This window comes from Capra hircus, chromosome 21, assembly GCF_001704415.2.
Source record: "Capra hircus breed San Clemente chromosome 21, ASM170441v1, whole genome shotgun sequence".
Taxonomy (NCBI): Eukaryota; Metazoa; Chordata; class Mammalia; order Artiodactyla; family Bovidae; genus Capra; species Capra hircus.
In genome coordinates this window covers 55601050-55628383 of record NC_030828.1, presented here as the reverse complement: position 1 = coordinate 55628383, position 27334 = coordinate 55601050, and the positions used below count along the sequence as shown (strand labels likewise).

The 27334-nt window shown below is 52.4% G+C and overlaps 1 protein-coding gene across 2 annotated transcripts in view; it reads left to right on the top strand.

Moving 5' to 3' along the window:
* CCDC88C (coiled-coil domain containing 88C) overlaps window positions 1-27334 on the top strand; it is a 145568-nt gene that overhangs the window by 47709 nt on the left and 70525 nt on the right. For both annotated transcript variants that reach the window (XM_018066131.1, XM_018066130.1), the window contains exon 4: window positions 16205-16274. In XM_018066131.1, coding sequence (XP_017921620.1) covers window positions 16205-16274 — 70 coding nt within the window. The remainder of the gene's footprint in view (window positions 1-16204; window positions 16275-27334) is intronic.

Genomic DNA, 27334 nt, shown 5'->3' with positions numbered 1-27334 from the left:
CCCCTCCTTGTGCCAGACGCTGGGGGGCAAAGGGGAGGGGGACAGTCCAGGTGCTCACCCTGGGCAGCCCACAGCCTGGTCAGGAGACTTGAAAAGTGAAGCTGGCTTCGCAGAGGACACCGAGGCTGCACCTTTATAACTAGAGGCAGAGGGTTGCTGGTCCTTCCCTCACACCCTCGCAGCATTGTATACCCTAAACATGTTAGCAGCGCTTATCACGCTGGGTTACCCGAGGGCGCGCCATCGAAGCTTACATCCTGGCTCAGGCAGACGTCACGAATCTGTGTCTGCTTCCCTGCCTCTGAGCCCAGACCTGGCCTCAGAATCCTTCTAACACAGCACTCCAGAGGCTGTTAGTTCTGCCAGTAGCCTGTGCCTGGCACCTGGGCCTAAGCCCTTGCTCTCGTGGTGAGTTACTCGTGTGAGAGCTCCCTGTTTCAGAATGGGCCGTCTGACCGGGGGGGCCCACTGCACTGCTGGCGGCGGTTAGGCTGGGCCGCCCCCGGTTCCGGGCTCCGTGGGGCTGCAAAGCGTTCTCCTGGCCCAGACCTTCCCCTTGCTGCTCCCTCTGCCCGGCGGTCTTCTTCCACGTGTCCACCCGGCACGATTGTTCAACTGTTCCTTAGTCGGAGGACCCTCTTTGACCACCTGTCTGTGACAGTTTCATTTTCCTTGTCTCCTGGGTCGAGCCACCCTTATTTTTCTTGTTAGCATTTCGTACTTCCTGGTACATCACACGACATATTCTTTTACCTCTTTGTCTCTCTCCTTTACTATGGCATCCCGAGCCATCAAAAACACTTGTGGATCAAATGGATCTTGTGGTTGCAAATCCTAGTGGGCCAGGCATAGCCCTTCCAGTTAGGATTAAATGAGATAGTACAAGAATGAGATCGTACAGAGTGTCACGTCCAGGCTCTGCTTTATCATCATTCAAAAGAAAGGGCTCCTTGCACTCTAGCAGGAGGGGCAGGGCGTGTTCAGTCGCGACCCTTCCTCCTTGTGGTCAGCGTTTCTGTTTAGCCGGCAGCTGGCGAGCGTCTGCCGTGGGCATCGCACGCGGAGGCCAGGGGTGAGGGGATTCAGATGCGAGCACATGGCAGGGCCTACGCCTGGACCCTGAGGTTCCTAGTCACCTCGAATATGGGGTACACTGTGCCAGGGCTCAGGGGGCACAGATGCAGTAACTGTTACCAACCAAGGGATTTGGGCAGGGAAGGAGGTGCTGGGGGTGGGCATGGTGGGCGCTAGGATTGGGTCAGGGGCATCCCCCCCAGCCCCAGCATGGACAGCTGCCCTGGAGTCGATACCATCTGTTGAGACTCTCACTTCCTGCTGAGATGGTGGTTATTACAAACGCGTCATTTCTTAACCTTCCTCCTCCTCGGTTTTTCAACTGTCTCCTGAGTTGCCCTCCCCCGTTTCCTGCTTAGAGGATTAAGTTATTGGTGATAGAACTGCAGAACCCTCCAGAGTTTCTTGCTCTCTGGGTGCAGTCTGATCATTTGTTGCAAACTCCCATGACAATGAGTAGTAGCTGGTTTGGAGGGCTTGTTTGCTTGCTTATTTCATGCGTAGCTTTTTCAGGGGATCAAGTGGGAGTGAAGGAGGCGGCAGTACAGTCTAACCTCGCTCGCTTATTTATCCAAGATTTCACTGCTCCCTGCACACTCCCACAGAACTTGCCCCCCACTTTCCAGCCTTTTCTCAGGCTCCAGTGCTGTCGCTGTGCCCAAGGCAGGCATCGCTAGTCAACCGTGCACACTCCACCTCACCCCAGCACAAACCTGCCCTTAGAGCTCTCAGCCTGGCGGCCCGCCAGCCCTTCGAAGTTGAAACCTCCGTCACCTTTCACAGTACAAACTGTCCTGTGTGTGCTTCTCCTGAGACCAGAGGAAAAAGAGTTTTAAGCAGGTGGTGTGGGGGGCCAGACAGCCCCTCCTGTCTTGCTCTGAACCCCAGGGGTTAGGGCAGGAAATGGGCGTGGGTGGGCCTGAGGGTAGGGTGGATTTCCCCAGGCCTGGGGACCTCTGGGGCAAGCCCCCACACCCCAGTCGCTGTGGCCATCTGCTTTATGAGTTTCCCTTTCAGATCGCTGCAGGCCTCCTGCCTGTGTGCACCGCAGGGCTGTGCGAAGTTGGGACCCCTGAAGCCGGGGGCAGGCATGCGTGTTCTCCCTGAGCGTGTCTGGGGCAGCACCCACCGCAGGCCTGAGTAGTGCCAGGCGCCGTGCTGTCTCCTGTGGGTTAGGCGTGATGCCTGCCTGCCCAGCCACCTGGCAGGGCTCAAAGCAGTGACAGGCTTGTGGTGGACCTGGCTGGGGGACCCCAGAGCCACTGCTGCCCCTGGCGAGATAAGCCCAGAGAGGGTGCCAGGCCCCGCCTCCCTGTGCGGGGTCCTGCTTCTCCACTTGAGGCTGCAATGGGGGTGGGGTGTGATTCCAGCGCCTGGGGTGGGAGACAGGCGGTGGAGGAGGGCCTTCTGCTGCTGCCTTCATCTTTGTGGCCTCCCAGACGGCACCTGCGCTTTGTTTCCATTTTAGCTCAGCGCCACCTCCTGGAAGCCTTTCTGGATTATTCCTCCCACATGCTCCCATTGACCCCCAGCTCAGATGCCTCACATCCCCTCTGTAAGGGCATCAGACTTGCCAACAGGCCTGTCTCCTGCCAGGCTGCGGGCTCCCTGAGGGCCAGGCCCTGTCCCACGCACACACCCTCAACACCCTACTGCTCCCTCTCGGTTTTGTTGAGCTTGTCTGTCTGTCTGCATCTCTTAGATTTGAGGACACAGATCTTGTCTGTTTACCTCTCCGCCTGACCAGCACACCGCCTGACACCCCATAGGTGCCCAGGAGTTACCTGTGGTGGCTGTTCAGCTGCTCAGTCATGTCTGACCCTTTGCGACCCCATGGACTGCAGCACGCCAGGCTCCCCTGTCCTTCACTTATCTCCCAGAGTTCGCTCAAGTTCACCTCCTGGGAAATACTGTGGTGTAAGTCTAAGTGAATGGCTGCCCTTCTGCTCTCCCTGCCCGTCAGCTCCCTGCCCTGGGGAGACGGGCGTTAGGCCTGGCGGGCTGACTCAGGAGCAGCGATGCCCTGTGGCCTGTGGCGGCCTGCCTCTCCCTGCCCTCACAGATGCCAGCAGGCTGCCACCTGCTGCGGGTAGCTCCCAGGCACACTCGGCCCCACCTGCTCCCACGTGTCCCCTGGTGGGAGCAGCACTGGCAGCTAGCGGGTGAGGGGCTGCCAAGGGTGGCGCCCGCCCCGGCCCTGCCTGGCCTGAGTGGTGGGTGGAGCACTGGGGGGCACAGCTGTGGCCCAGACACGTGCTCCCAGCCCAGCTGCTTGCCGGGACTGGGGCGGGCAGGGGACGGGGAATGGCCATGCCTCTCCCACTGAGCTCTGTGGGCGTGCCCGGGGCAGAAGGTGCCAGGGCGCCAGCCTAGAGTCCCTAGCTGGCGAGGGTGCAGGGAGCAGTTTGGGGCCCACGGACCTGGGGAACCTGGTGTTGGTGGCTTCGCAGGTGTCCCCACCCTTGCTGTGATCCCGCACGCGATGCTCTGGCTGTTGTGAGCCACACACCCTCCCTTGCCTGCCCATCGCCAAAAAGGTTGACTTTTGCAAGAAGCCCAAAGAAAGGAACTCTGCAGCTGCACGATCCCTCGCCACCATAAAAATACGGTTCTTTGCGTCACCCCCAAGCGCAGATGCTGCTGCTCTGCCGGGAAGAGAGGACAAGGCGGCCCTGAGCCACCCCAGGCACTGAAGTGCGAGAACAGGACCACCCCTGCCTCCCCAGCCTGCCTAATCCCCTAAATCCTTCTTGGTTGCGTGTGTGCTAAGTCGCTTCAGTCGTGTCTGATTCTGTGCGACTGTAGCTCACCAGGCTCCTCTGTCCATGGGATTCTTCAGACCTGAATACTGGAGTGAGTTGCCGTGCCCTCCTCCAGGAGATCTTCCCAACCCAGGGATGGAACCCGTGTCTCTTCCATCTCCTGCACTGGTCCAACTTGCCCCCCACCCCGCCCCCTCACTGCACCTGTGGCTGCTGGTGGCCTCACTGCAGACATTCAGCCCTGGAGCCCAGCTTTAGCTGCTGCTGGCTGGGCTCGTATCTGCCATGTAATATGGTTCCTGGGATACCATTTGTGGGCAGAAGTTCTTCTCGGAAGAGTTGAATGCAGCGCCCTGCCTGTGCTCCTGGGGCTGCCCCTACCACTTTCCTTGGTACAGGGACTCAGAACAGGTGCTTCCTAGCATCAGATAAGTCCACCCACAGAGCAACACAGTGGGAAGGTGGCAGGCATTCTCGGGCACACTTGAGGTGTCCTCCAGTCCTGCCCCTGCGGGTTTCCCCGGGTTCTTCAGGGACGTGTGGGCACTTGCCTGTTTTCAGAGTTGGCAGCCCTGAGTTAGTAACTGTAGCGATATGCTGTGAGTCTGTGTGCCAGCCTCCACCTAAAGGAGCCAGACATCCTTTAGAGATGATCCTCTTCTGTTTACAGATGGTGTGGCTCAGAGAGGGCCTGCGACTTGCCTGAGGTCACACAGCAAGTAGCTTTGCCCTCTCTTGGTGGTGTTTGCATTTCCAGGTGCTCCCTCCCACGGATTTCCCTCCTCCTGGGTCAGCTCAAAGGAAATATTTGTTTTCCTTTCTGAGAACAAAGGCTGGGCTTGGTTCATTTCTGTGAACACAGCCACGAGGACAGGCAGTTGCCAAGTGTTCAGGGGTGGGGGTTTCTGACAGTCTGGGACCCGCAGGCGAACTGGGTTGGTGGCCTTCAGTTGCTGAGTCCTGAGACGCAGTGTGGCCTCATTAGGGGAGCTGGTGCTCCTGGGCTTGTGCAGACCCGAGCTGGTTTCAAGCACCGGGGACCCCGGGATTAATTGAAATGAGGTGGAACAGATGGATTGAGTCTGTCAGCAGCTTTACGTGACAGCCTCTTAACATAAAAGCACTTCATTACCCACTCCTTCCGCCGGGGCTCCCTGCCTGAGTCGGAGGGAACGTGGCCGAAACGGGAGTCCCCCTACCCCGTCCAGATGGAGTCACAGGCACGTGGCCGACGGCCCGCCTCTGAACAGGCGGCCGGGGATAACTCACCAGGCTTGTGTCTCTGCACAGTAGCTAAATTTACAGAATCGTTCTCCTGGCTGTAACGTCACCAAAAGTGAGCAGCGCCACGGGGGTTGGGGATCCGGTCCCTGTTGCTATCAGACGCGGTGACATCGTGGGCGTTTTGATTGGTTGGGAATGGGGTCAACAGGCTGTCACTATGGAAGGTATGAGACAGGCATCACCATAGAATTGTCTTGGTTTGGGGTCTCAGGGAAAGCTCACCAGCCCAGAGCGCCCAGCTTGGCCATTGCTCTGCATCCTGCTGTTAAACCCCGTTACAGCAGGTGCCATAGTTCTTTCCAGTTGAAAATTCTGGTAATTCTTGTCCTGGTCCCCTCATGTGATGTGAGGAGGAGGGAGGAGAAGGGGAGAGGGGACCTTCCCCTGTGTTTGGGTATGTGTTTGCCATCTGGGTTGTCAGGCAGTTTTTGTTTGGACCAAGATGCTATTGAAGGGAACCCCTCCTGGCCTTATCAAAGGGGGAGCTTTGGAGGAGCACTAATTGATGGCAGGAGCATAAGCCCACACGATGTGTGCAGAGGCTGCCTGGAATACTAGCCCTGACTTCCTAGGTCTCTCCATGGGGTGCTCTGTGAGTGTCTCAACCTTTCCGGATCCCAGAGGCACCTCACTTGCGTGAACCTTAGCTGTGTGGTTTCTGGAAGAGTTAGGGCTCTGGGGTTTGCACTCTTGCCTCCTCTCTTGGGGTCCTGGGATAGATGCTGGGGTCCTTGAATACGTGTGCGGCCTTTCCCGTCTGAGTCACTTCTTTTGTTTAGGAATTTTATTATGTTTTAATTTTTAAAATAATTGTATTTTTGATTATGCCGGGTCTCCTTTGCTTCATAGGCTGTTCTCTATTGAGGCAAACGGGGGCTCCTCTCTTGTTGAGCACGTGCTCTAGGCACTTGAGCTTCAGTCACTGCAGCACACAGGCTCAGTAGGTGTGGCGCACGGGCTCTAGAGCACAGGCTCGGTAGGTGTGGCGCACGGGCTCTAGAGCACAGGCTCGGTAGGTGTGGCGCACGGGCCTAGAGCACAGGCTCGGTAGGTGTGGCGCACGGGCCCTAGAGCACAGGCTCGGTAGGTGTGGCGCACGGGGGCGGGGGGTGTGGCGCACGGGCCCTAGAGCACAGGCTCGGTAGGTGTGGCGCACGGGCCCTAGAGCACAGGCTCGGTAGGTGTGGCGCACGGGCTCTAGAGCACAGGCTCAGTAGGTGTGGCGCACGGGCCCTAGAGCACAGGCTCGGTAGTTCTAGCAGATGGGCTTAGTTGCTCTGATGCATGTAGGCTCTCTGGACCAGGGTTCAGACCCATGTCTCCTTCACTGGCAAGTAGATTCTTTTCCACTGAGCCACAGGGGAAGCCCTGTTGAGGAATTTTTAATTCCCCTTGCTTTTCTTCACTTGCTCATAAAACAATCACATTTGGGATTTTACAGTTGGAAAGCCTGATGTATTCAAGCCGGCATTACAAATTCACCGTGAGGTGTTTGTAACTTTGGTTTTCATCTACCGGCATGTTAAATGTGGCATCTTCAGACATGTGGTGGCCGATTTTGCCAGGTAAAATACTTGAAGGCATAGGAAGGAACTCAACAGGGGACTAAAGTAACTCATGGTAGTGGAGCAAAGTAGTTGCTTTTCAGGACTCGGTCCCTTTGTTCATGTGAGAAAGAGAAGATACCGCTTCCAAAAAAAAGAGATTTTAAAAACAGTAAAACCAAGCACATTGCCATAAGCTGAGTCAGTCTCATTTTGTCAGCGGTCACTTAGCTGCTGCCTCTTTGCTGCCTCCTCACGGGGGGAGCTGACTGATGAGGCAAAATGTGAAAGTGCCGCAGGAGTGGGCAGGTGAAGCATTAAGAGTTGAGGGGAAAGGCAGTCATGTGTGACTAAAGGCATCAAGGCAGGCTTCCTGGAGGAGGTGGCATTTTCACTGAGCTCTGGAGGATGGATAGGGTTCTGATCTGGTGGCACCTGGGGCTGGCATTGTGTGAGGCAGAAACAGCGCCCAGTGGAAAATGTACAGTGTGCACAGAACAGGGTAACCAACGGCTTGACTCGCTGGCCACACGTGGTAGCTAATGCATTTCCCGGCTCCCACCTTTCCCTGTGGGACTCCTGAGCATTGTCCTCAGCCCAGCTCACCAGGGCCCCCCTCTGGGGAGTTTTCCCGGCCTTGTCTGGGCAGAGTTTGGCAGTGTACCTGGTGCTGTGCTGTGTGACCTGTCAGTGCACGGCAGGGTGCTCTATGTGTGGTTTTGGACCCAAGACTTACGGTGTGCTCTGTGTGTGCGCACACGCACATGCTGGATGCATACTCAAAGCAGCCGTCACTCGTGTTTCTGATTCTCAGTATTCGATAGGTCTTTGTGTTTCTCTGGCTGTGTGGAAGGCACATTTTGCTGTCTGGACCATCCTGGTCTCCTTGGAAACCATGAGCATCATCTTCCTCCTGGATGCCTCTCAGGAGTGTTTGTCTTAACTTCTCTGGGATCTCTCTCTTATTGGCTCTGAATTAACGGCTCCTTTTCAAACCCTCATGGAGGGTCATTCCATGGACCTAAACTCATGGCATTTAGCAGCATTTGTTTCTCCTTCCTGGCAAAATGTCAGACCATAAAATTGTTTCTTTCATTTGGCAAGAGAAAAAGATTTCTTTCTTCATGAAATCATTGTTCTCAATCCAATAATCCCAGTGTTCTCACTGGAAACTGAAGATAACCTTTGCCGCAGACACGGAAAGTGTTTGCACCCTGCAACTTTTCTGGGACCTTTTGTTTCTTCCACCAGCGGGGAAAGTGACCTTTCTATTTGAGCACGCACAGAGATTGACAGGAGCCTTGGCAGCATTTTAAGCCTTTTCAGTGAGGGCCCTACGTTGCCACAGGTGGTGGGTGAAAGTCTCTGGGATTCTTGAAGCCTCTTTTCCAGGGCCTGATGCTCTCGGAGCTGATCCTCCACCCCACCCTTCCCTTCCCACAGGGCTTCCTGCCTCTGGCCCCAGCACAGGCACCAGAGCTGCAGCCAGCCTCTGCCGTCATCCCTGGGTTCCTCTGGCTCATATCTCTTCCCAGCTGATGGAGGCTTTGTACTTCCTGATGGGGGGGTGATGGGGTACTGCTTGATTTGGAGTGGGTGATTTTTAAGAAACTAATAATCTGCATCATTTTTCATGTTGCATTGTGAATTGTCTCAGGAGAAAGGATAATTTTTTTTGGTGAATCTGTCTTGTTCACACTTCCATAACTGATAAAGCGATACTGCTGATCATACATTCTTTGTGGGAAGCCATGCCACAGGGTTAAAATGATTTAAGGTGATAGAACCGCATTTATGGAACCTTTGTTTTAATTCATTTCTGGTTGTGCTGGGTCTTCATTGCTGCACCAGCTTTCTCTAGCTGCAGTGATTGGGCTCTATACTCTTTGTTTAGGTGCACACGCTTCTTATCGCAGTGGCTTCTCTTGCTGCAGGGCGCAGGCTGCAGGCATTTGGGCCTCGGTAGCTGTGAGTTGTGGGCCCTGGAGCACAGTCTCAGTAGTTGTGGCTTAGTTGCTCCGTGCCATGTGGGATCTTCCTGGACCGGGGATCAAACCCCTGTCTCCTGCATTGGCAGGTGGATTCTTACCTTCTGTGCCACCAGGGAAATCCCAGAATCTTTTCAAAATGCTGGGAAAGCTTGCTCTTGGCCTGACCACTCTAATAAAGAGAGTTCTGTCATTTTGGTATATTTTTCTTTGAAGATTTCTTCCCTTTGGCATATCTTTAATTTTCTGCACCCAGTTAGGTATTGTCTTATTCATTTAAGCATTTTCTGCCATCTTACCAACCAGGATAGTCACTGAATCTTCCATTACCCAACCACTCCCCAGTGTCCGTTTGTGGCCTAATTATTAAAGTGCGGCTCCCTCATCGTGCTTGGGGGTGAAGCTTTGATGGGGGTATTTTAGAGCTTCTGTTGACTATTCTGCTGTTGACAGTTTTATGGCAGACAGCTTACTAAGAGTTTGTGGGTACACACATTCTCAGAGGTGAGTCGAGGGGGTCATTTTGTGGGGTGGGGAGCTGAGTGGAGCTGAGTCCTCCTGTTCCAAGCCAAGGAATGAGATCCTGGAGAAAAGCACAGGCTCGTGTTTTGAGGGCTTCCAAGACGTTCGTCTGCCATGACTGAGTGGGTGCACTATTTATAAGTTCTGGATAGAGACTGGCTAGAAAGGAATTAGGAGGCCTGACCCCACAGGGACCTGGTGGAGCCCACTGAGTGACGCGCTGGAAATGAGCTTCACTGAACACCAGCTCCGGGAGCCACCGGTCACCTTGGGCCCGAGGGACAGACCCGGTAGACTGAGGCATCCAGGCCTGCCCTGGGGTCCCTCCAAGCCCCTGCTGTGCTGCCCCTCCGCCTCTGCCACCCCCACCTGTCTCAGAGCCCCCCTCCTCCAGAGGGCAATGACGGAGCCCCATCTTGTTATCCTAAGACTTAGCACCGCCGACATCCGTAAAGTGCAGCATTCAGGAAACTGCAAAGCTCCCTTGGGAGGAGTGAGGTTTGAGCAAGTTTGGGAAGGAGGACGTTTGTAACTTGAAGCGCTGGCCCGTGTGAAGGCTGGTGACAGGAGGGATGACGAGGGCTCAGGTGATCCCTGGAGCCAGCCTGGAATGGCAGCCTGGGCCCTGTGTTGGGAGCAGTGTTCACTCGTGGGGTCAAGCATTTGGCATCGTGGGCTCAGTGAAGCCATGAGCCCGGGTGCTGGTCTTATTTGCTTGTGGGGACGCCAGGAGGTCCCACCACCGCCATGGCCACTCGCATAGCTATGATCACATCTGAGTTCTGTGCATGCCAGGTGCCTCTGGAGTCTGCCGTCCCCGTCTTGTATCGTCCTTCCTGCCACACGGCAGAGCCCTGTCACCTGTGAAGCCTGGAGCGGGGCATCCTCTCGTGTCCTGGGTTTTCCCCACTGGGTACATCTGTACTTGTCCTAAGAGGATTCTGGGAGGAAGGGAGTGTCTTCCTTCCCCTTGGCTTCCTTGTTCTGAGAGCTTCTCTCACCCGTGACCCTTGGGAGCCAGTGCCCTGGCCTCCAGATGGCCCCTCGTCACTCCCTGTATCCCCCCCAGGTGGTCTCTGATCAGGAAACTAGCAGTCCAAGGGTAGTTGGAGTCTCTGAGCTTATTGCCATGGTGTGAAGCCAGATGCTGCCGCTGGGACCCCAGCTGGGGTGCCAGACGCTTCCTGGAAGCCGTCCTGCTCAGTTGGTCCTTCCCCCAGGTGCTGGGCCTTGTTTGTGTCGACACAGCCCTGGAAGGAGCTTCGGAGTTGATCAGTTCAGTTCAGTCGCTCAATCGTGTCTGACTCTTTGCGACCCCATGGACTACAGCATGGATGCCATGGATGCCAGGCTTCCCTGTCCATCATCAACTCCAGGAGCTCGCTCAAACTCATGTCCATTGAGTCGGTGATGCCATGCAACCATCTCATCCTCTGGCATCCCCTTCTCCTCTTGCCTTCAATCTTTCCACCATCAGGGTCTTTTCCAGTGAGTCAGTTCTTCGCGTCAGGTAGCCAAAGTATTGGAGTTTCAGCTTCAGCATCAGTCCTTCCCATGAATATTCAGGACTGATTTCCTTTAGGATGGACTGGTTGAATCTCCCTGCAGTGCAAGGGACTCTCAAGAGTCTTCTCCAACACCACTGTTCAAAACCATCAGTTTCTCCTAAATTTTAGGTTTGCAGCCTGGATGAGGTCCAGTGGGCTCTTTCCCCTTTTACGTTACAAAGCCCTTTCTAGCCCAGCCTCTTGCTGCTGAGAATCCAAGTGCTGCCGCCCTCTTCTGACCTACTTTTGTGACTTTTCGTTTGTTTAAAGTGGTTAGCAACAGGGGCCTTCCAAGATGCAGTTAGTGCAGTTTCACTTAGGAAAAGGGAAATCTGGGGTTTCCCTCACATCTTATCCAAGCATCTCAGACCAAATCTAAAGGAGATGCGGGGCAGAGAAGGGAGGGGTGTACAAATTCTGCTCTGGATCTCGGTGCTTAAATCCCCCTCCCCTGCACCCTACCCCTTCACTGGCCCTAGCCCAGTTCTCTGCGGAGGGAGGGGGTCTCTGTGATGGCGGCGCCCCAGGCCTGACCCTTCCCTCCCGCTGTCAGGCCACAAGAAGGACGGGGTGACATGAGAGGCCGCAAGGCTTGTGTGTGCCCTCGTCCCTCATCGTGGCCTCAGGATGCGACAGTGGCCTTTGTTTCTGCCTTCGCAGAAGCCCGTGCGGCACCAGGAAGGCTCGTTGGCAAATCTGAGGACTGCTCAGAGCACTTCTCCATACGCGTCCACCCCTGCAGCCAGTGGGGGGTGACCATCGCCCGCCCAGCAGGCCAGTGTCAGCTGCGGCCTCCACAGTGGCCTTCTGTTCTGAGTAGCAGGCGGGAGGGTCCATTCGTCAGCAGCCTCCTCACGTCCCCACTAGATGAGGGCCTGGCCCGTTGCCCTGGAGGCCCCGCCACCCCGAGGAGACGCATTTGCTTAGCTCCCCTGTCTGGTGTTGTGGAGCATGACGGCCACTAGCCACGTGTGGCTGGTGTGTGACAGAGGAAGTGAATTTTTCATTTACTTAGATTGAAAAGCCGATACTGGATTCAGTTATCGGAAGAACTGCAAGTGTGTTTGGAACAACTTGGGTGTGCGAATCTACTTATTCAGATCGTGTTTCCAATGACAGTTTGGCATTCAAATTCCGATGTGCTGTGAGTGTAAACTACACAGTGGATTTCAAAGGCTTAGTGTGAAAAAAAGTGTGAAATCATCTCCTTCAGGGTTTTATGTTGATTTGGTGGCGAAGCAATAATATTTTGGAAATGTTGGTTGAACACTTGTTTCTTTTTACTTTTCTTTTTTTAAATTGGGGGATAATAGCTTTACAGTATTGTGTTGGCCTCTGCCATACATCAACATGAATCAGCCTCAGGTATACAGAACATTCGAAATGAACATTTCTCGTGTCTTTCTGCTAGACAATTCTCACCGTGGTACTCAAACCGTCGATGCTGTTTTTGCTGGAATACGATTAATGGTCCTTCGGGGGGAACAGTTAAGATCTTAGAGGTATTTTGGGCCACAGGATTAAATCTTAGGAGACCCATGAGGCTTTGAAAGGAACACGTCAATAAAATATTGTTCATGAAACATTACTTCCTAACTGTGCAAGTGATACATATTGTGGGAAAATTAGAAAGCCCAGATTAGATAAAATTAAACATCCAGTTTTAGAAGGAGAATACATGGATTTCCCAGCAGTATTTTCCAGCAGTGTTTCCAGCAGTCTTTTGCTTAGGTTATCATTAACATAAAAATCCAGCTTTACATTATTGCAGAGACCCTCAAGGTGATTTCACTTTCTGTATCTGCTTCATAACAAACTGTGGAAAATTCTTAAAGAGATGGGAATACCAGACCACCAGACCTGCCTCCTGAGAAACCTGTATGTAGATCAAGAAGCAACAGTTAGAACCGAACATGGAACAACAGACTGGTTCCAAATCGGAAAAGGAGTATGTCAAGGCTGTATATTGCCACCCTATTTATTTAACTTATATGCAGAATGCCAGGCTGCATGAAGCTCAAGCCAGAATCAGGATTGCCAGGAGAAATGTCAGTAACTTCAGATATGCAGATGACACCAATCTAATGGCAGAAAGTGAAGGGGAACTAAAGATCCTCTTGATGAAGGTGAAAGAGGACAGTGAAAAAGCTGCTTTAAAACTCAGCCTTCAAAAAACTGAGATCATGGCATCCAGTCCCATCACTTCATGGCTAATAAATGGGGAAACAGTGGAAACAGTGACAGACTTCAATTTGGGGGGGCTCCAAAATCACTGCAGATGGTGACTGCAGCCATGAAATTAAAAGATTCTTGCTCCTTGGAAGAAAAGTTATGACCAACCTAGACAACTTATTAAAAAGCAGAGACATCATTTTGCCAACAAAGGTCTGTCTAGTCAAAGCTATGGTTTATTCAGTAGTCAAGTATGGATGTGAGAGTTGGACCGTAAAAAAGGCTGAATGCCAAAGAATGGATGTTGTTTTTGAACTGTGGTGTTGGAGAAGACTCTTGAGAGTCCCTTGGACAGTAGGGAGATCAAACCAGCCAATACTAAAGGAAATCACTCCTAAATATTCTTTGGAAGGACTGAAGCTAAAGCTCCAATACTTTGGCCACTTGATACGAAGAGCCGACTCATTGAAAAAGACCCTGATGCAGGGAAAGATTGAAGGCAGGAAAAGGGGCCGACAGATAATGAGATGGTTGAATGGCACCGTCAACTCAATGGACCTGAGTTTGAGCAAACTCTGGGAAATAGTGAAGGACAGGGAAGCCTGGGGTGCCGCAGTCCATGGGGTCACGAAGAGTCAGACACGACTGAGTGACTGAACAACAAATTTCCTTTATAAACATGTGTACCTTCTTCAAGCACCCTGATAATAGAGCTGGTACTCCAGACAGTTGCACCACAGCAGAGCAGAAACCAGCCAAGACTCTGGAAGGGAATGTAGTTGGTTGACAGTGATAACAAGGAAATCTTCTAGAAGTTGGGCTGAACACTTGAGTTTAGCATTGAGACCGGATAGGGTCTCCATGACATTGCTAGCAATGTTATTATTTATTGAATGTCCCCAAGTTAAAGTGACTTAGTTTTGGTGTGACTTAGAAGTTCTTGGTGGTTTAGTCCCTAAGTTGGTCTGACTCTTGGCAACCCCATGGACTGTATACTGGAGTGGGTTGCCATTGCCTTCTCCAGGGGATCTTTCCGATTCAGAGGTTGAACTGGGGCTGTGGCATTGCAGACAGATTCTTTACTGCCTGAGCCACCAGGGAAGCCGTGACAAATGGCTGACTTGGCTGGGAGTCCTTCCTTTTGCTGGAAGTGGATTTATCTGATTTTACTGGCTGTGTGTGTTTTGCCCGAGGGTGGTGCTGCGGAATCCTTTGGTGAGCACATCCAGTTGAGAGACTGCAATGACTTTTCCAAGCCCTGAAGGAAGGCTGAGGCTGTTACACAACTCAGACTCTGTCCAACACTGAGACTTGGCTTGAGAAAGCACTGGCCATCTCAGATGCAGTGACATGTGACTGGCCATCTCAGATGCAGTGACATGTGACCTCAGATAGTAAAGAAAGGTGTCCTCCAGCACTGAGCACAGGGGGGCCTGGAGTGGTTGGGAGTGGGGTATACCTCCTCAATTTCTGGTGCTGTGGGAGCCGTGGAAAGATAATGAGGAGGGTGGAGCAGTTCATTTTTCACATTCTGTTGCCGACTTTAAAAACACGCATTAAGTCTGATAATTAACTTTTTCTTGGGGCAGAGTGAGGACTGCAGCCCGGGAGACAGTACCTCAGCTCCGAAGAGGCGGGGCGGTTGCAGGGGAGATCAGTGTATGTGTGATTTGGGTGAAGGCAGAGTACACACAGTCAAGCACATATTTTTCCAGAAGGCTTCTGCTAGTCTGGTGAAGCTTTCTGTTAGTCACGAGGAACAGTTGTTACCGTGAAGGATTTTTGTGCTTTTCTAGACCTGGGGAGATACAAGAATTGGACTCAGAAAATCAGCTCCTGAAAATACCTAACCAGTTTTTCCCCCAAGCACAGAGTGCCTCCCTTCTCCTCCATCCCGAACGCCTTTCAGGGCGTGCTGGAAATCAGCAGCTGCAGCAGCACGGGATTCAGTCCTTGTAGAGGTCAATGGCAAGGCCAGTGTGTAGCTGACACTGTGAAGGTGTCGGCCTCTCCTGGCGAGCTTGCCAAGGCCGCCATTCCCATCTGAGGACTCAGAGAGCTCTGAGGTGATCAGCTGGGCCCTGCAGGATTAGCCGATTGTGTTCACTGTCCCCTTTTAAGTCATCAGCGCTGGTTGGCAGTGTCCTGAGTTCAGAGAGTCCTCACGCCGTGCAGTAGAGTGACTGCTGGAAAAAAGTCGTCTCTCAATGGAAACAATTTTTTTTTTAAAGGCATAAGCGGAGCTTTGTTGGTCAAGAGTTTCTATGGTGACCACTTTTGCAAGACCAAGAACATTACTGAATCCTACTGCCTTGCTTGTCTTCTGTAGAATTAGATGTTTTATCTTCTGGGTTTTATCTTTCTGTGAGAAACAAGGCACATCTGGGCAGGGAGGACCAACCTGCCTTGAGAAATACTCTGGGAAATGTGAGTAGAGGGCCAGCACACTCGGAGGAGAACTTGTTAAAACCCCCAGACAGGGGGCATGTTGCCTGGGCCTTCCTTCAGGGGCCCTTGGTGTGAGGGCAGGAGGCCGGGCATCTCCTGCATGCCACGTCTCTGGGGGTGTGTTTGGGGGGCTGCAGATTAGCTCTGACTTATCCCTCCCCCAGGGAAGGACTGGGTGCTCCAGTCCATGGGGTCACAGAGAGTTGGACACGACTGAGTGACCGAACAACAGCAACAGGGAAGTCACTGCTGAAAAAAGAGAAGTCTCTTTATTTACAGCTCGTACCAAAGACCTACTGAGTGCCAGAATCCTGAATTGTCAGCTTGTAAAGACTCAGTAACATCACTTTTAATGGTTCAAAGTGAAAGTGAAAGTCACTCAGCGGTGTCCGACTCTGCGGAGTGGGTAGCCTTTCCCTTCTCCAGGGGATCTTCCCAACCCAGGGATCAAACCCAGGTCTCCCGCATTGCAGGCAGATTCTTTACCAGCTGAGCCACAAGGGAAGCGCTTTTTATCTTTATTCTGCATTTTTTAGTTGCACAAGCAAATCATACAATAAAAATAAAGACATCCTTTAAAAGAAACTCTATAATATATCTTCTTTTCCCCCGAAGTCTCTGTACATATGCAGACATAATTTTTATTTAGTAATAGTCGAGGCAGAAGCACAGTTAGCTGGTTTGACTTTTCATTTATTTATATCTTACATTTTCCTTCCTATTATATAACATAGTATTTTCATAGCAACTGTTTTCATAATGGCTGCACAGTCCTCCAGTTGCTTGCTACACTGTAATTTTCTTAATCAGCCTTTATTTTGTTTTCTGTTCTTAATGGCATCCTTTCCCCTTTGTTTCCATAGGAAGTTCTCCAGCAGCTGATCGTCATGAATTTGCCTAATGTCTTGATGATTGGCAAAGACCCGCTGTCTGGTAAGTGGAGGCCGCCCTCACCCCCTGTGGAGCCTGGGCTGTGCCCAGGGCAGCTGTTGGGGGCAGAGCTCTGGCTGCCAGCCTGGAGCCAGCACAGTGAAAACATGTGCTCATTTGGGTACGATTGTAAAGGATGGGCTTATAACCCCAAGGCTTTACGCCAAGAGCACGTCTCTTCCTTAAGAATATACCCTCATGACCCCTCAGGTGGGAGTTCCAAGGCAGGTGCAGCCACTGCTTCCTTGGTCTGTGGGGCTTAAGTAATATGGTGCCCCCCACCACCACCCAGGGGTCTGTCCTCATACCATCATGGGCTGTGGTCCCTATTGACAAGAAAAAATCTGTGAAAGGGAAAGTGTTAGTCGCTCAGTCGTGTCTGACTCTTTTCGACCCCATGGAATGTAGCCCACCAGGCTCCTCTGTCCATGGGGATTCTCCAGGCAAGAATACTGGATTGGGTTGCCATGCTCTCCTCCAGGGGATCTTCCCGACCCAGGGATCGAACCCAGGGCTCGTGTCTTAAAGGCAGATCCTTTAGCCTCTGAGCCGCCTGGGAGAGAATCTTTGGAGGGAACTAAGGTCCCTTCCGCTGGCATCCGGTGCTGCTCAATTTGCCCATGCACATTTCACGGGGACCCTCTGTCGTGCGTCCACTCTCACATCTGCCACTGGTCTCTGGGGCCCGAGTGGGTAAGGTCCTAAGTCCTGGTCTTGGACACTTGGTATGACTTTGAAAGACTGAAATGTCCTCCCGGACACCTTACAGAAAGCCAGAGCTTAGCTCCAGTCTGAGGGTTAACGCACCGTGAGTTGAACGGGGTGCTGCCTTTCCTCCGCTCCACGGTCTTGTGCGTTCACCTGCACCTGTGGCCCGTGGATGGAAACTTGTGGGCCCCAGGGACAGATGTTCCTGCTGGCTGGGACTCCCCTGGTTCCCGTGGAGACCTTGGGAGCCTCCTGGACTGGGTGTGGGGTCAGGGCATGCAGGAAGGATCCCACCAGGAGAGGCTTTCACGGGAGGAGCGGAAGCTTGCCTCTGCGGGTACCTCCTCACCCTGCTCTCACGGGAGCCTGTCCACGGGAGCTCAGGTCGTCTGGAGCGCAGAGGAGCGGTACACCTTGTGCCCCGCCGAGGATGTTCCTCATCGAGGAGCCCTGGCCCTGGGCTGGGTCAAGGGAAGCTGAGCGTGAAATCACTTTGCTCGTGGGGAGGGGTCCTTCTTGGACCCCCACTCCCCTGTTCTCTGCAAGAGCCCAAGGAAAGGGTTTCTTTGATCTCCTGTTCTTCTTCAGTGCCACGGGCCCGTGAGCATCATGTTGGCTCTTCAGGATACACCCAGGCCCCCCTGGCGGCCCCTGGCAGTAACGCCCTTCTCTACTTGATGTGTTGGTAACAGGGAGCCCTTGGTTTGTGCTGTCCCCGGCTCTGCCCTGGGACCGTTTGTTTTCTGGCTTTATTTCATGGTTCCCCCAGGTAGAAGGAAATGGCAGTCCACTCCAGCATTCTTGCCTGGAGAACCCCATGCACAGAGGAGCCTGGCAGGTTACAGTCCGTGGGGTTGCAAGAGTCAGGCATGACTTATGATTAAACCGCCAGGTAGGGGATGCCAGATGCAGCCCCGGGCACCGGGGACAGCTGGGACTCTCTCGTGTTTCAGTAGTAGCATGAGGAAAATGAGGGTCTGCTTTGCTTAGCAGAACTGTGCTGCTTGTCCTGCCTTATTTGGGGCACTGGTATTGAGAGAGGGGCGCCCAGAGAGGTTGATGGTTCAGGTGTAGTTCTGCTGTTCCAGCTGCTCTAGAGACAGCGTTGTCAGATGAGGAGAGGAAAGCAGAGGAGCAAGAAAGAAGGACCCTCCCTGCTTGAACCCTCGGGACCCAGCATGTGCTGGGCACCGGACATGTATTTAAAAGTGGAAGTGAAAATGTGCTTCTGGGGTATGGCCGTGCTGTCGAATTTATAGATGAGAGAATGGCAGGTCACAGGGTAGAAGGAACAAGCCCTCAACCACTTAACCCATGAGCAGAGAGGAGTTTGAGTGGGAGTTTGTTCCAGCTGAACCCTGGGCCTGAGCTCTGGTCCATATCACACATGAACAAATGTCAGGCAATTGCCAGTGCTTAACCATTGTGACCTACAAAAATGACAGTGATGTATGAGTTAATCTGGTGGCTCAGATGGTAAACCGGGTTTGATCCCTGGGTTGGGAAGATGCCCTGGAGAAGGGAATGGCAACCCCCTCCAGTATCTTGCCTGGAGAATCCGCATGGACAGAGGAGCCTGGTGGGCTACAGTCCATGGGGTCACTAGGAGTCGGACACGACTGAGCGACTTCACTTTCACTTTTCACTTTCATGCATTGGAGAAGGAAATGGCAACCCACTCCACTGTTCTTGCCTGGAGAGTCCCAGGGACAGGGGAGCGTGGTGGGCTGCCGTCTCTGGGGTCTCACAGAGTCGGACACAACTGAAGCGACTTAGCAGCTCATGCTAAGCACGTCTTGCTCCCCTACTGTGTCACCCCGACACCCCGTCACACTGTGTGGTTTGCCACCTTCCTACGTCGGCCCCTCCCTTCCTACGCTGTCTGGAATCCTTCCCTCGGGGGGCCCCTTCTCCAGAAGGCACCTCTGCTCACCAGAACCCTGGCTCCAGCCCTGCCTTCAGAGCCTCTCTGTTCCAGCCTCTCTGAACCACACGGGGAGAGAGACTGTCCACATGCAGGGAACCCAGGTCCCACCTCGGGTCTGGCAGTGAACACCTGCAAAGATGTGGACAGTGATTTTTAAATAGCTTTATTAAGGTATAATTTGCATACCATGAAATTAACCTTTTTTTTTTTTGGCCACTCCACATAGCTTGTGGGATCTTCCCCCACTGGGGATCAAACCTGTGCCCCCTGTTTTGGGAGCGTGAAATCTTAGTTACTGGACCGTCAGGGAAGACCGAAATTCACCTATTTTAAGTATACAGTTTAGTGATTTTTCTTCCCCCATAAATGTACAGAGTGGTGCAGCCTTCCTCACAATCCAGTTTGAGAACACTCTCAGGAAGCTGATTTTAAACTTAGTTTAAAATTTAAATGGATTTTAAACTCAGTCGTGTCTGACTCTTTGTGACCCCATGGACTGTAGCCCACCAGGCTCCTCTGTCCATGGGGATTCTCCAGGCAATACTGGAGTGGGTTGCCATGCTCTCCTCCAGGGGATCTTCCTGACCCAGGGATGGAACCCAGGTCTCCTGCATTGCAGGCGGATTCTTTACCGTCTGAGCCACCAGGGAAGCACTTTAAACTGACAGGTGAATGGGATGTCTCCAAGTCCCTAGGGCCGTATGGAATCAATGTATATCAGTCAAAGAGGTTCCGGCCCCAGTTCGATGGAGAAGTTAAGATGAGACGGGGACCTCTGGGAAAGTTAAGGACGAGAATTCCAGCCAGTGCGGCCATCTCAGAGGGCCCCCGGGCAGGCAGGGCTGACTGACGGCGGCTTCTGCCAAGAGGCGAGGGGCCACCTCCCCCTGAGCGAGGCTGAAGGGATGAGAGCTGGGAGCATGCATGGGTAGGTTTTGACAAGAGTCTCAAGGGGACTCTGAGAGCAAGGACGTTGTCAGGGGATAGGCACCAGCAAGAAAACACAAACATGAGTGCCCGAGACACATTTGTGGGATGGTGTTTTCTATTTTAAATTTTAGAAGTAGGTGGGTAAAGCATTTGGGGTTTCATTTAAAATAAAGAACAAAGTTGGTTTCTTGTGTGGTTGCCTAGAAGGGGTGGATGGGGAGGCTTTTTTTTTAAAACAAATTTTGTCACCCAGCTCAGGAGCACACCTGTGTTCTTTTCAGCTGATGGTGACACTGTACCGTCATTTATAACATTTCAGTTTGTGGTTATTTTTTTGGTTTTGGTAAATGCATCTCAATGGAGAGACACATACACAGTCTGTCTCTCTCTCTCTCACACACACACACACACACACACACACACACACTGAATGATTGGGGTTATTTTTGGTTTTGGTAAATGCACCTCAATGGAGAGACACACACACAGTCACACACACACACACACTCTCTCTCTCTCTCTCTCTCTCTCTCCACACACACACACACTCTCTCTCTCTCTCTCTCTCTCTCTCTCTCTCTCTCTCTCTCTCTCTCTCTCTCTCTCTCTCTGAATGAATGATTGGGGTTATTTTTTGGTTTTGGTAAATGCACCTCAATGGAGAAACACACACATAGTCACACACACACACACACACACACACACTCTCTCTCTCTCTCTCCCTCTCTCCCTCTCTCTCTCTCTCTCTCTCTCTCTCTCTCTCTCTCTCTCCCTCCCTCCCTCCACACACACAGACACTCTCTCTCTCTCTCTGAATGAATGATTGGGGCTATTTTTTGGTTTTGGTAAATGCACTTCATGGAGAGACAGACAGACAGAGACACATACACAGTGACCAGAACACCAATCACTTGTCCCCCTCCCTCTGACCTAAAAAAGGGAGATGTCACGACTCACACTATGAGATGTTTCTGTATGTCTGTCATCCCACACCCACCAGACAAAAGATGTTCTCTTTTTTCCTACCTCAGGTGGGATTCAAGGGCAGTTCAGTGAGTATGAGAAAACACTTCATATATTTAAAATCTGTCCTCGGTGGCTGCCCTCCTGGCCTCCAGTCCCCATTTTCTGTGTTCCTGTTTGTACCTCGAATCATCTCTGGATTTCCTCTCTGACTGTGCATGATTTTGCTACCATCTCCTTGGATACCTGTCCCTGGGGAAGCATCTTGTCTGGCGCCTCATTACTGTAGACCCCACTTCTTGGAGTCTGGCCTGGGGTCCCATGGACCCTGCTGTAGCCCTCATGTTCATCCACAGGTGCACAGCAGAAGAGCCTTCCCCGGCGGCTGGGCCGAGCGCAGACTGCCGGGACTGGTGTTGCAGGCTGTCCTTTGTCTTGTTTCCAGGTGGCCACGTCTGATCCTTCTCTCCAACCCCACTCCCATCCCTCAGGCAGGTGTCCCGGCTCTACCTGCACCAGAGCCGCACTCTTCTCTCCTCCTGCCCCGCTGCCCCCTGGTTCCAGCCACCACTATCCTTCTCCTGGCTAGCACCTGGGTGGTCTTCTAACTCTGTTCCCTTGGCCTGGAATGCTTTTCCCAGGTATTCACAGGAATCACTTCAGTTCAGTCGCTCAGTCGTGTCCCACTCTCTGCAACCCTATGGACTGCAGCACGCCAGGCTTCCCTGTCCATCACCACCTCCTGGAGCTTACTCAGACTCAAGTACATTGAGTCGATGATGCCATCCAACCATCTCATCCTCTCTTGTACCCTTTCCTTCCCGCCTTCAATCTTTCTCAGCATCAGGGTCTTTTCAAATGAGTCAGTTCTTTATATCAGGTGGCCAAAGTATTGGAGTTTCAGCCTCAGCATCAGTTTTTCCAATGAATATTCAGGACTGATGTCCTTTAGGATGGATTGGTTGGATCTCCTTGCAGTCCAAGGGGCTCTCAAGAGTCTTCTCCAACACCACAGTTCAAAAGCATCAATTCTTTGGCGCTCAGCTTTCTTTATGGTCCAGCTCTCACATCCACATGTGACTACTGGAAAAAGAAATAGATCCTTCAAGTCGTTGCTCAAATGTCACCTTCTCAGTGCACCCCATCCTGATGACCTCCCTGTGTGTAGCTGTATCCTCCTTCTCCCTGGGACTTCCTGTTCTCTCATCCTGCTTTGCCTTCTTATCTTTCATAACATTTATCACCCTCCATGATGCTCTCTCATTTACTTATTTTTCCCTGTCTGCTGCATTGCTTGTTTTTTCCCCCCATTGCTTATTTTTTCCCCTTCTAGGATGTAATCTGTCATGAAGGCAGGAATCTTAGGGGATTTGTTATTGTTGTTGCCAATGTTTTGTGTGGTTTGGGTTTTTTTTTTAATAGTTTTTATTGATTGATTGATTGGCTCTACCATGTCTTAGTTGTGGCATGTGTGATCTTCAATCTTTGTTGCACCATGCAAAAATCTCAGCCACTGGGCCAGGGAAGTCCCCGCCAGTGTCTTCTAAGTATCTAGAGCAGTGCCTGGCACACAGTAGGTGCCAAATAAATAGAGCATAAGTACTGGAAACGGGCTTTATCTACTTGTCTGTCCTGTCCCCACTTCCCTCTTCCATCAAGCTAGTGCTCCTTACTGATGTTAGCCACACACTCCCACAGATAAAACTGTCAAGCGTCAATAGTCAGGGTCAAATGAGAGTCGACCTCTGCTCAACACCACGTGTGCGGCTGCCCTAGGCTGGTGATGCTGCACTGGAAGCTGCTCGCACCCTTGCCTGACTGGCTATGCTTCCGTGAAACATATTTACCTGGTGTATTGAAGAGTGTATTCTACATGAGAACCAAGGGACCCCAGGGTCTGCAGCATCTGTGAAGTGCTTGCCAGCGCGCCACGCCCTGATTTCTCTGCAGCCAGGCTTGTCACCGTGCCACGCACATGAAAAAGACTAGATTGCTCTGACAAGAAGCCAGAGTGTTAGCAAATTAATTTCTGTGATGAATCATAGAGCAGTCGTGCTGGAAGAGGGCACTGTGTTGTCTTCCAAGGTTTGTATCCAAGCGCAGTAGTGGGTTTCAGACTTGTGAATTGCTGGTCGCTCCCAAGCTGTTTAGAATGGAAAGGCGGGAGCCACGTAGGTACAGAAACCCAGCCCGGAGAGAGGAGGGAACTCATTCAGAGGCACAGAGCGTGGCGGTCCGATAGGTAAGGGATGCAGAGATGTGTGTATCACCATAAGTCATGCAGATGGTTATATCTGACCTGCCATCGTCATTATTCTGCCCGGTGTTTCTCAAGTTCTAAATGCCAGGCAAGAACAGGGACCCACGAATTCACGGGCTGACCGTGTGTTTGCACCCTGTAGGGTCCTGTCTGTGAATACAGCTGGGACCTTGGAGGGTAGCCTTGGGGAATCCATTCTTTGCTGTTCAGAGATCTGGTCCTCATCCTCAGTCTTTTTGCTGTCACCACAGTTACAGAAGGGGCTTCCAGAGACAGGGGAAGCCCCTTGAGGAGTCAGGGAGTTTGTGCCCACCGATGCTGTGAACATGCTTCCTTCACAGCTCATGCAGGCCTCTCTTCTGCTGCTCCAGCTGAAGGAACCAGAAGGCCGATTTCTGACCCTCCCAGATAGAAGATGAGAGCGCCCTTGCTTTCTTCCTCCTCCAAGTGGCACCCCTAGGCCAGAGGCTCAGAGGAGCTCAGCCCAAGCCCGCCTCAAGCTCTCCCTGTAAAATGCCTGCTGTGGGTCCAGGGACTGCGGAGATGAACAGGCTGTGTCTGCTCATGGTGCCCCCAGTCTGCGTTGGGGCAAGAGGGAAGGAAGATGGGGTCCATCACTAGCCTGCTCGAGGGCGAGAAGTAGTGTGAGTGTGAGTGTGCTTCCTGCAGGTCAGGAAGGCTTCCTGGAGGAGGCGGTATGTGGCAGAGCCTCAAGGAACTCTGAACAGAGCAGCGGAGCGTGAGTGTGCAGGTGGGACGAGCTTGGAGGAGGGGGAATGTGCCGGCAGTCCCAGGAGGAGCAGCGAGCCCAGGGCGCAGGGAGGAAGCGTTCTGTCACGGCTGAAGCTTAGGTTTCAAAGGCCAGAGGGAAACGGAACTCCTGAGACTCCTTGGAATTTAATATTTAACCCTCTCAGTGTTTACTTGCTCGCTTGTCAAGGACGTCCTTGAAGTGCTTCTCGGATCCCATAGAAACCTTCCCTCAAGGCACAGCTCTGCCTTTGATGACAAGCTGGAACCTCCGAGGGCCGGTGCGCCAGGGGGCTGGCTCACCTCCAGCCCTGCGACAGGGAGAGGGCTCCAGGTCTGGTTGATTATGAGCAGTCTTCCTGCCTCCGAGATTGTTCTTTGAGAAAGCAGGCGGCTGTCTTCCCTCCCCGGCCACCACCATCCCTGGCCTGCGCCCAGCACCCTACTTGCCAAGCAACACTGGGGACTCAAGGGTCTGCCCTTAGAGGCTAACGAGCAGCGCAGTTCTTGTGTTCTTTCTGCCAAACTTGAGCTGTTTGTTTAGTTCTCCTGAATTCTTACCCCATGGGTGTATTTTTATGTTTACATTTGCAAAATCCTTAGGTCCCTTAGGATTTCCCAGGTGGCGCTAGTGGTAAAGAACCCACCTGCCAATGCAGGAGATGTGAAATACAGGTTCGATCCCTGGGTCGGGAAGATCCCCTGGAGGAGAGCATGGCTACCCACTCCAGTGTTCTTGCCTGGAGAATCCCATGGACAGAGGAGCCTGGGGGGCTACAGTTCATGGGGTCACAGAAAGTTGGACACAACTGAGTGATTTGACGCACACACATATGTCCTGCAAATGAGGAGGGAACAAGTTAGTAAATAAAAGTTCATCTTGTGGGCCTTCATCCTATTCGTGTTTCCTGTTCATTCTTGAGGGAACAGGTTCAGAAAAGTGCCCACGCGCGAGTTTACGTGGTGTGGCTCGCAGCCTGCTTCTTCAGCTCTGTGCTGCCCGCTGGACTCAGAAATGAGTCTCCCTCCGGTCCATCCAGAGCAAGGGGGTGCTGGGCGCTGGAGCCGAGAGCCAGCACTTGGTTCTTCCAGGAACGTGAAGTGCTTGAGTTAACACTACCAAGCCCAGCGAGCGTTCAGGCGCGGCCAGATGCTGGCCTTTGGAGCAGCCGCAAGACCTGCCTGGAAACCAGACTTTGTTTGGTCGCCTCCTAGCGATGGGCCGTACACAGAGAGGGACTCCCCGGCTGCGTGAGCGCACATGGCATCCACCGGGTCTGCTCTCTGTGGCTGTGGCCGTCCGAGGAGGAGGGATGAGCTGTTATTTGTCAAAGGTCTCTGTGTTCCCTGATGATATCTGGGCTTTGTGGTTTGCGCCTGGTGCATGGTGGGGGGACCCTTTCTCTGATCGCCTCTGCCATCTCCTCACCTCCAGCCAGTGCAGACTCTGCTTTCTTGGGGTTCATTCTGCCTTTCTGATCCTCAGTTGTTTGGTGCTGGGAAATGAATTAGCTCTCAGCTTCTGTGCCCCAGGCAGGCTGGGCTCGGGAGTCATTTCTGGCAGTGCTGATCTGAGGGGCTTGATGTGACTGTTTCGGATTGTCTCTGTGACCAGGGAACCCAGGCAGAGGTTCTCGTTACCTACACGAGGTGGTGGGGGGATCCCTGTGAATAGGGGCAGATTTGGGCCAGGTGCAGGAGAGACGTGGGGATAAGGGGGGGTCACTGGTCAGGGTGCACTCTGGAGTACTCCTGCAGTATTTCACATGGATGTGCAACTCAGTGCCTGCAGAGTCCACCTATGATAAACATTTGTTGAATGACTAATAAATGGGGGCATGCCTGATGGGCGTCACAAGTGTAATGTTCCAGGTGTAAGAGATCTCAGTGAGGGTTTTGCAGGAGTCGCCCTCCAGGCTGTGAGGTGGTATGTAGAGGTGCCCGTCTCCTCCTACCCCATGACCCAGGACAGGTATTAATGGAGGGTCCTCATGTGCCCATACCATTCCTATGGAGCCCAAGGTAGCCTTGTTAAAGTAATAACAGGTCTTCTCAGTGTAAGCAGAGCCCCCAGGAGGGCCCACAGAGCTGTGCCCTTGTGGGTGAGTCTTGAGATGTCATTACTACCTTGAAGAGAAGCAGGGTCATGTTGAGTGCAGCGCTATTTTCAAATCAGTGAGACAGCCCCCATAATCATCCATATGAAATGACTGGTTTTAAACTGAGAAACCAGGGAAAGCGCAGTGAGCGGTTCACCCCAGCATATAAAGTAGGAGAGAATAGAATGTAGAATTATTAAGAAAAATGTGTGTTGGGGGGGGGGGTCTCCATCCCAACAAGAAAGCAAATGGAAGCTGTGTTCCTTTTATTCTTCTACCCGGACGTGATGTTGACAGTTACCTGCAGACCCTGGCTGAAATACCTGCCCCGTGGCACTGGGATCAGAAGCTAAGCCAGAGGGAGCCCCGCTCTGCAAGGACATGCACAGAAATAGAAGCGGTTTTGGGGAGGGGGTGGTAGCGAGTTAGGAGCGAGCAGGTGGTGACCAAACCTCAGATCTCTAGCTCAGCCTGTCTGAGCCTCTTCTTGTTTGTAAAATGCAGATAATACCAGCCTTTGGGAATTGCTCTGGGGATTAAGTCAAATGATAGAGTGCTATATGAAAGGGCTGGAATGGTCTGTAGGTGCGAGGGCACACGGGGAGGTCAGGATTAACTCCAGTGGGCCAGTCCTTCCAGGTTGTGAAGGGTTCCGCCCTCAGCCTGGCTCAAGACTCACGGACCCAGGGGTCTTTGTGGGTAAGTCACTGTACCTTCCAGCCTCAGCAAGACAGTGTGCAGTTTGCAGCAGGAAGAACTAGCTCTTGGAAGGGGTTGTTTGCCTTCCTTCATCTAAATCCCTGTCTTCATACCCAGGTGATCACTGACACAAAAGATTGGTTTTCCATAGCCAGAGGATGTACGAAGGTTCAAATGACGGCATCTTGGGGCATCAAAGACTGGCACCAAAAGGACCCTAGAAATTAGGTACCAGGCACGGAAGGCAGGTTTCATTTCCTGTGCCAGTGTTTATTGATTGGCACTGGCTGTATGGAGAGTGCTGTGTTCAGAAGGGTTCTGAGGCTTCCTTCCAGGCTCGGTAAAAAAAATAAATAAATAAAGTGCGATTGACTAGTCATGTCTGCCACAGACATGAGATTAGAAAGTCAGGGGATTTTCCGACCTTGTTCTTATTCAGCCTCCACATTTTAAAGGTTGGTGTGCTTTAATCGTTCCACTGCATTTCTGTCCCCAGGCCCACCTTTACCCCATGTGCAGTACTAGTTTCCCTTCTGTTTTGGAAGCTGATGGCTGCACACACATCTGCCGCTTTATTTATAGCTTAGGTCAGCCTGCGTGCATTTCGTTTCTACTAAGAAAGGCAGGAGGGAGTTTCTCTGTGTCAGGACTCCAGGAAGCAGGTAGTAAAGTTAAGATTTTTCATAGACTCAACTGTTAGCTCAGCCTGTCCTGGGGTTTCCCCTGG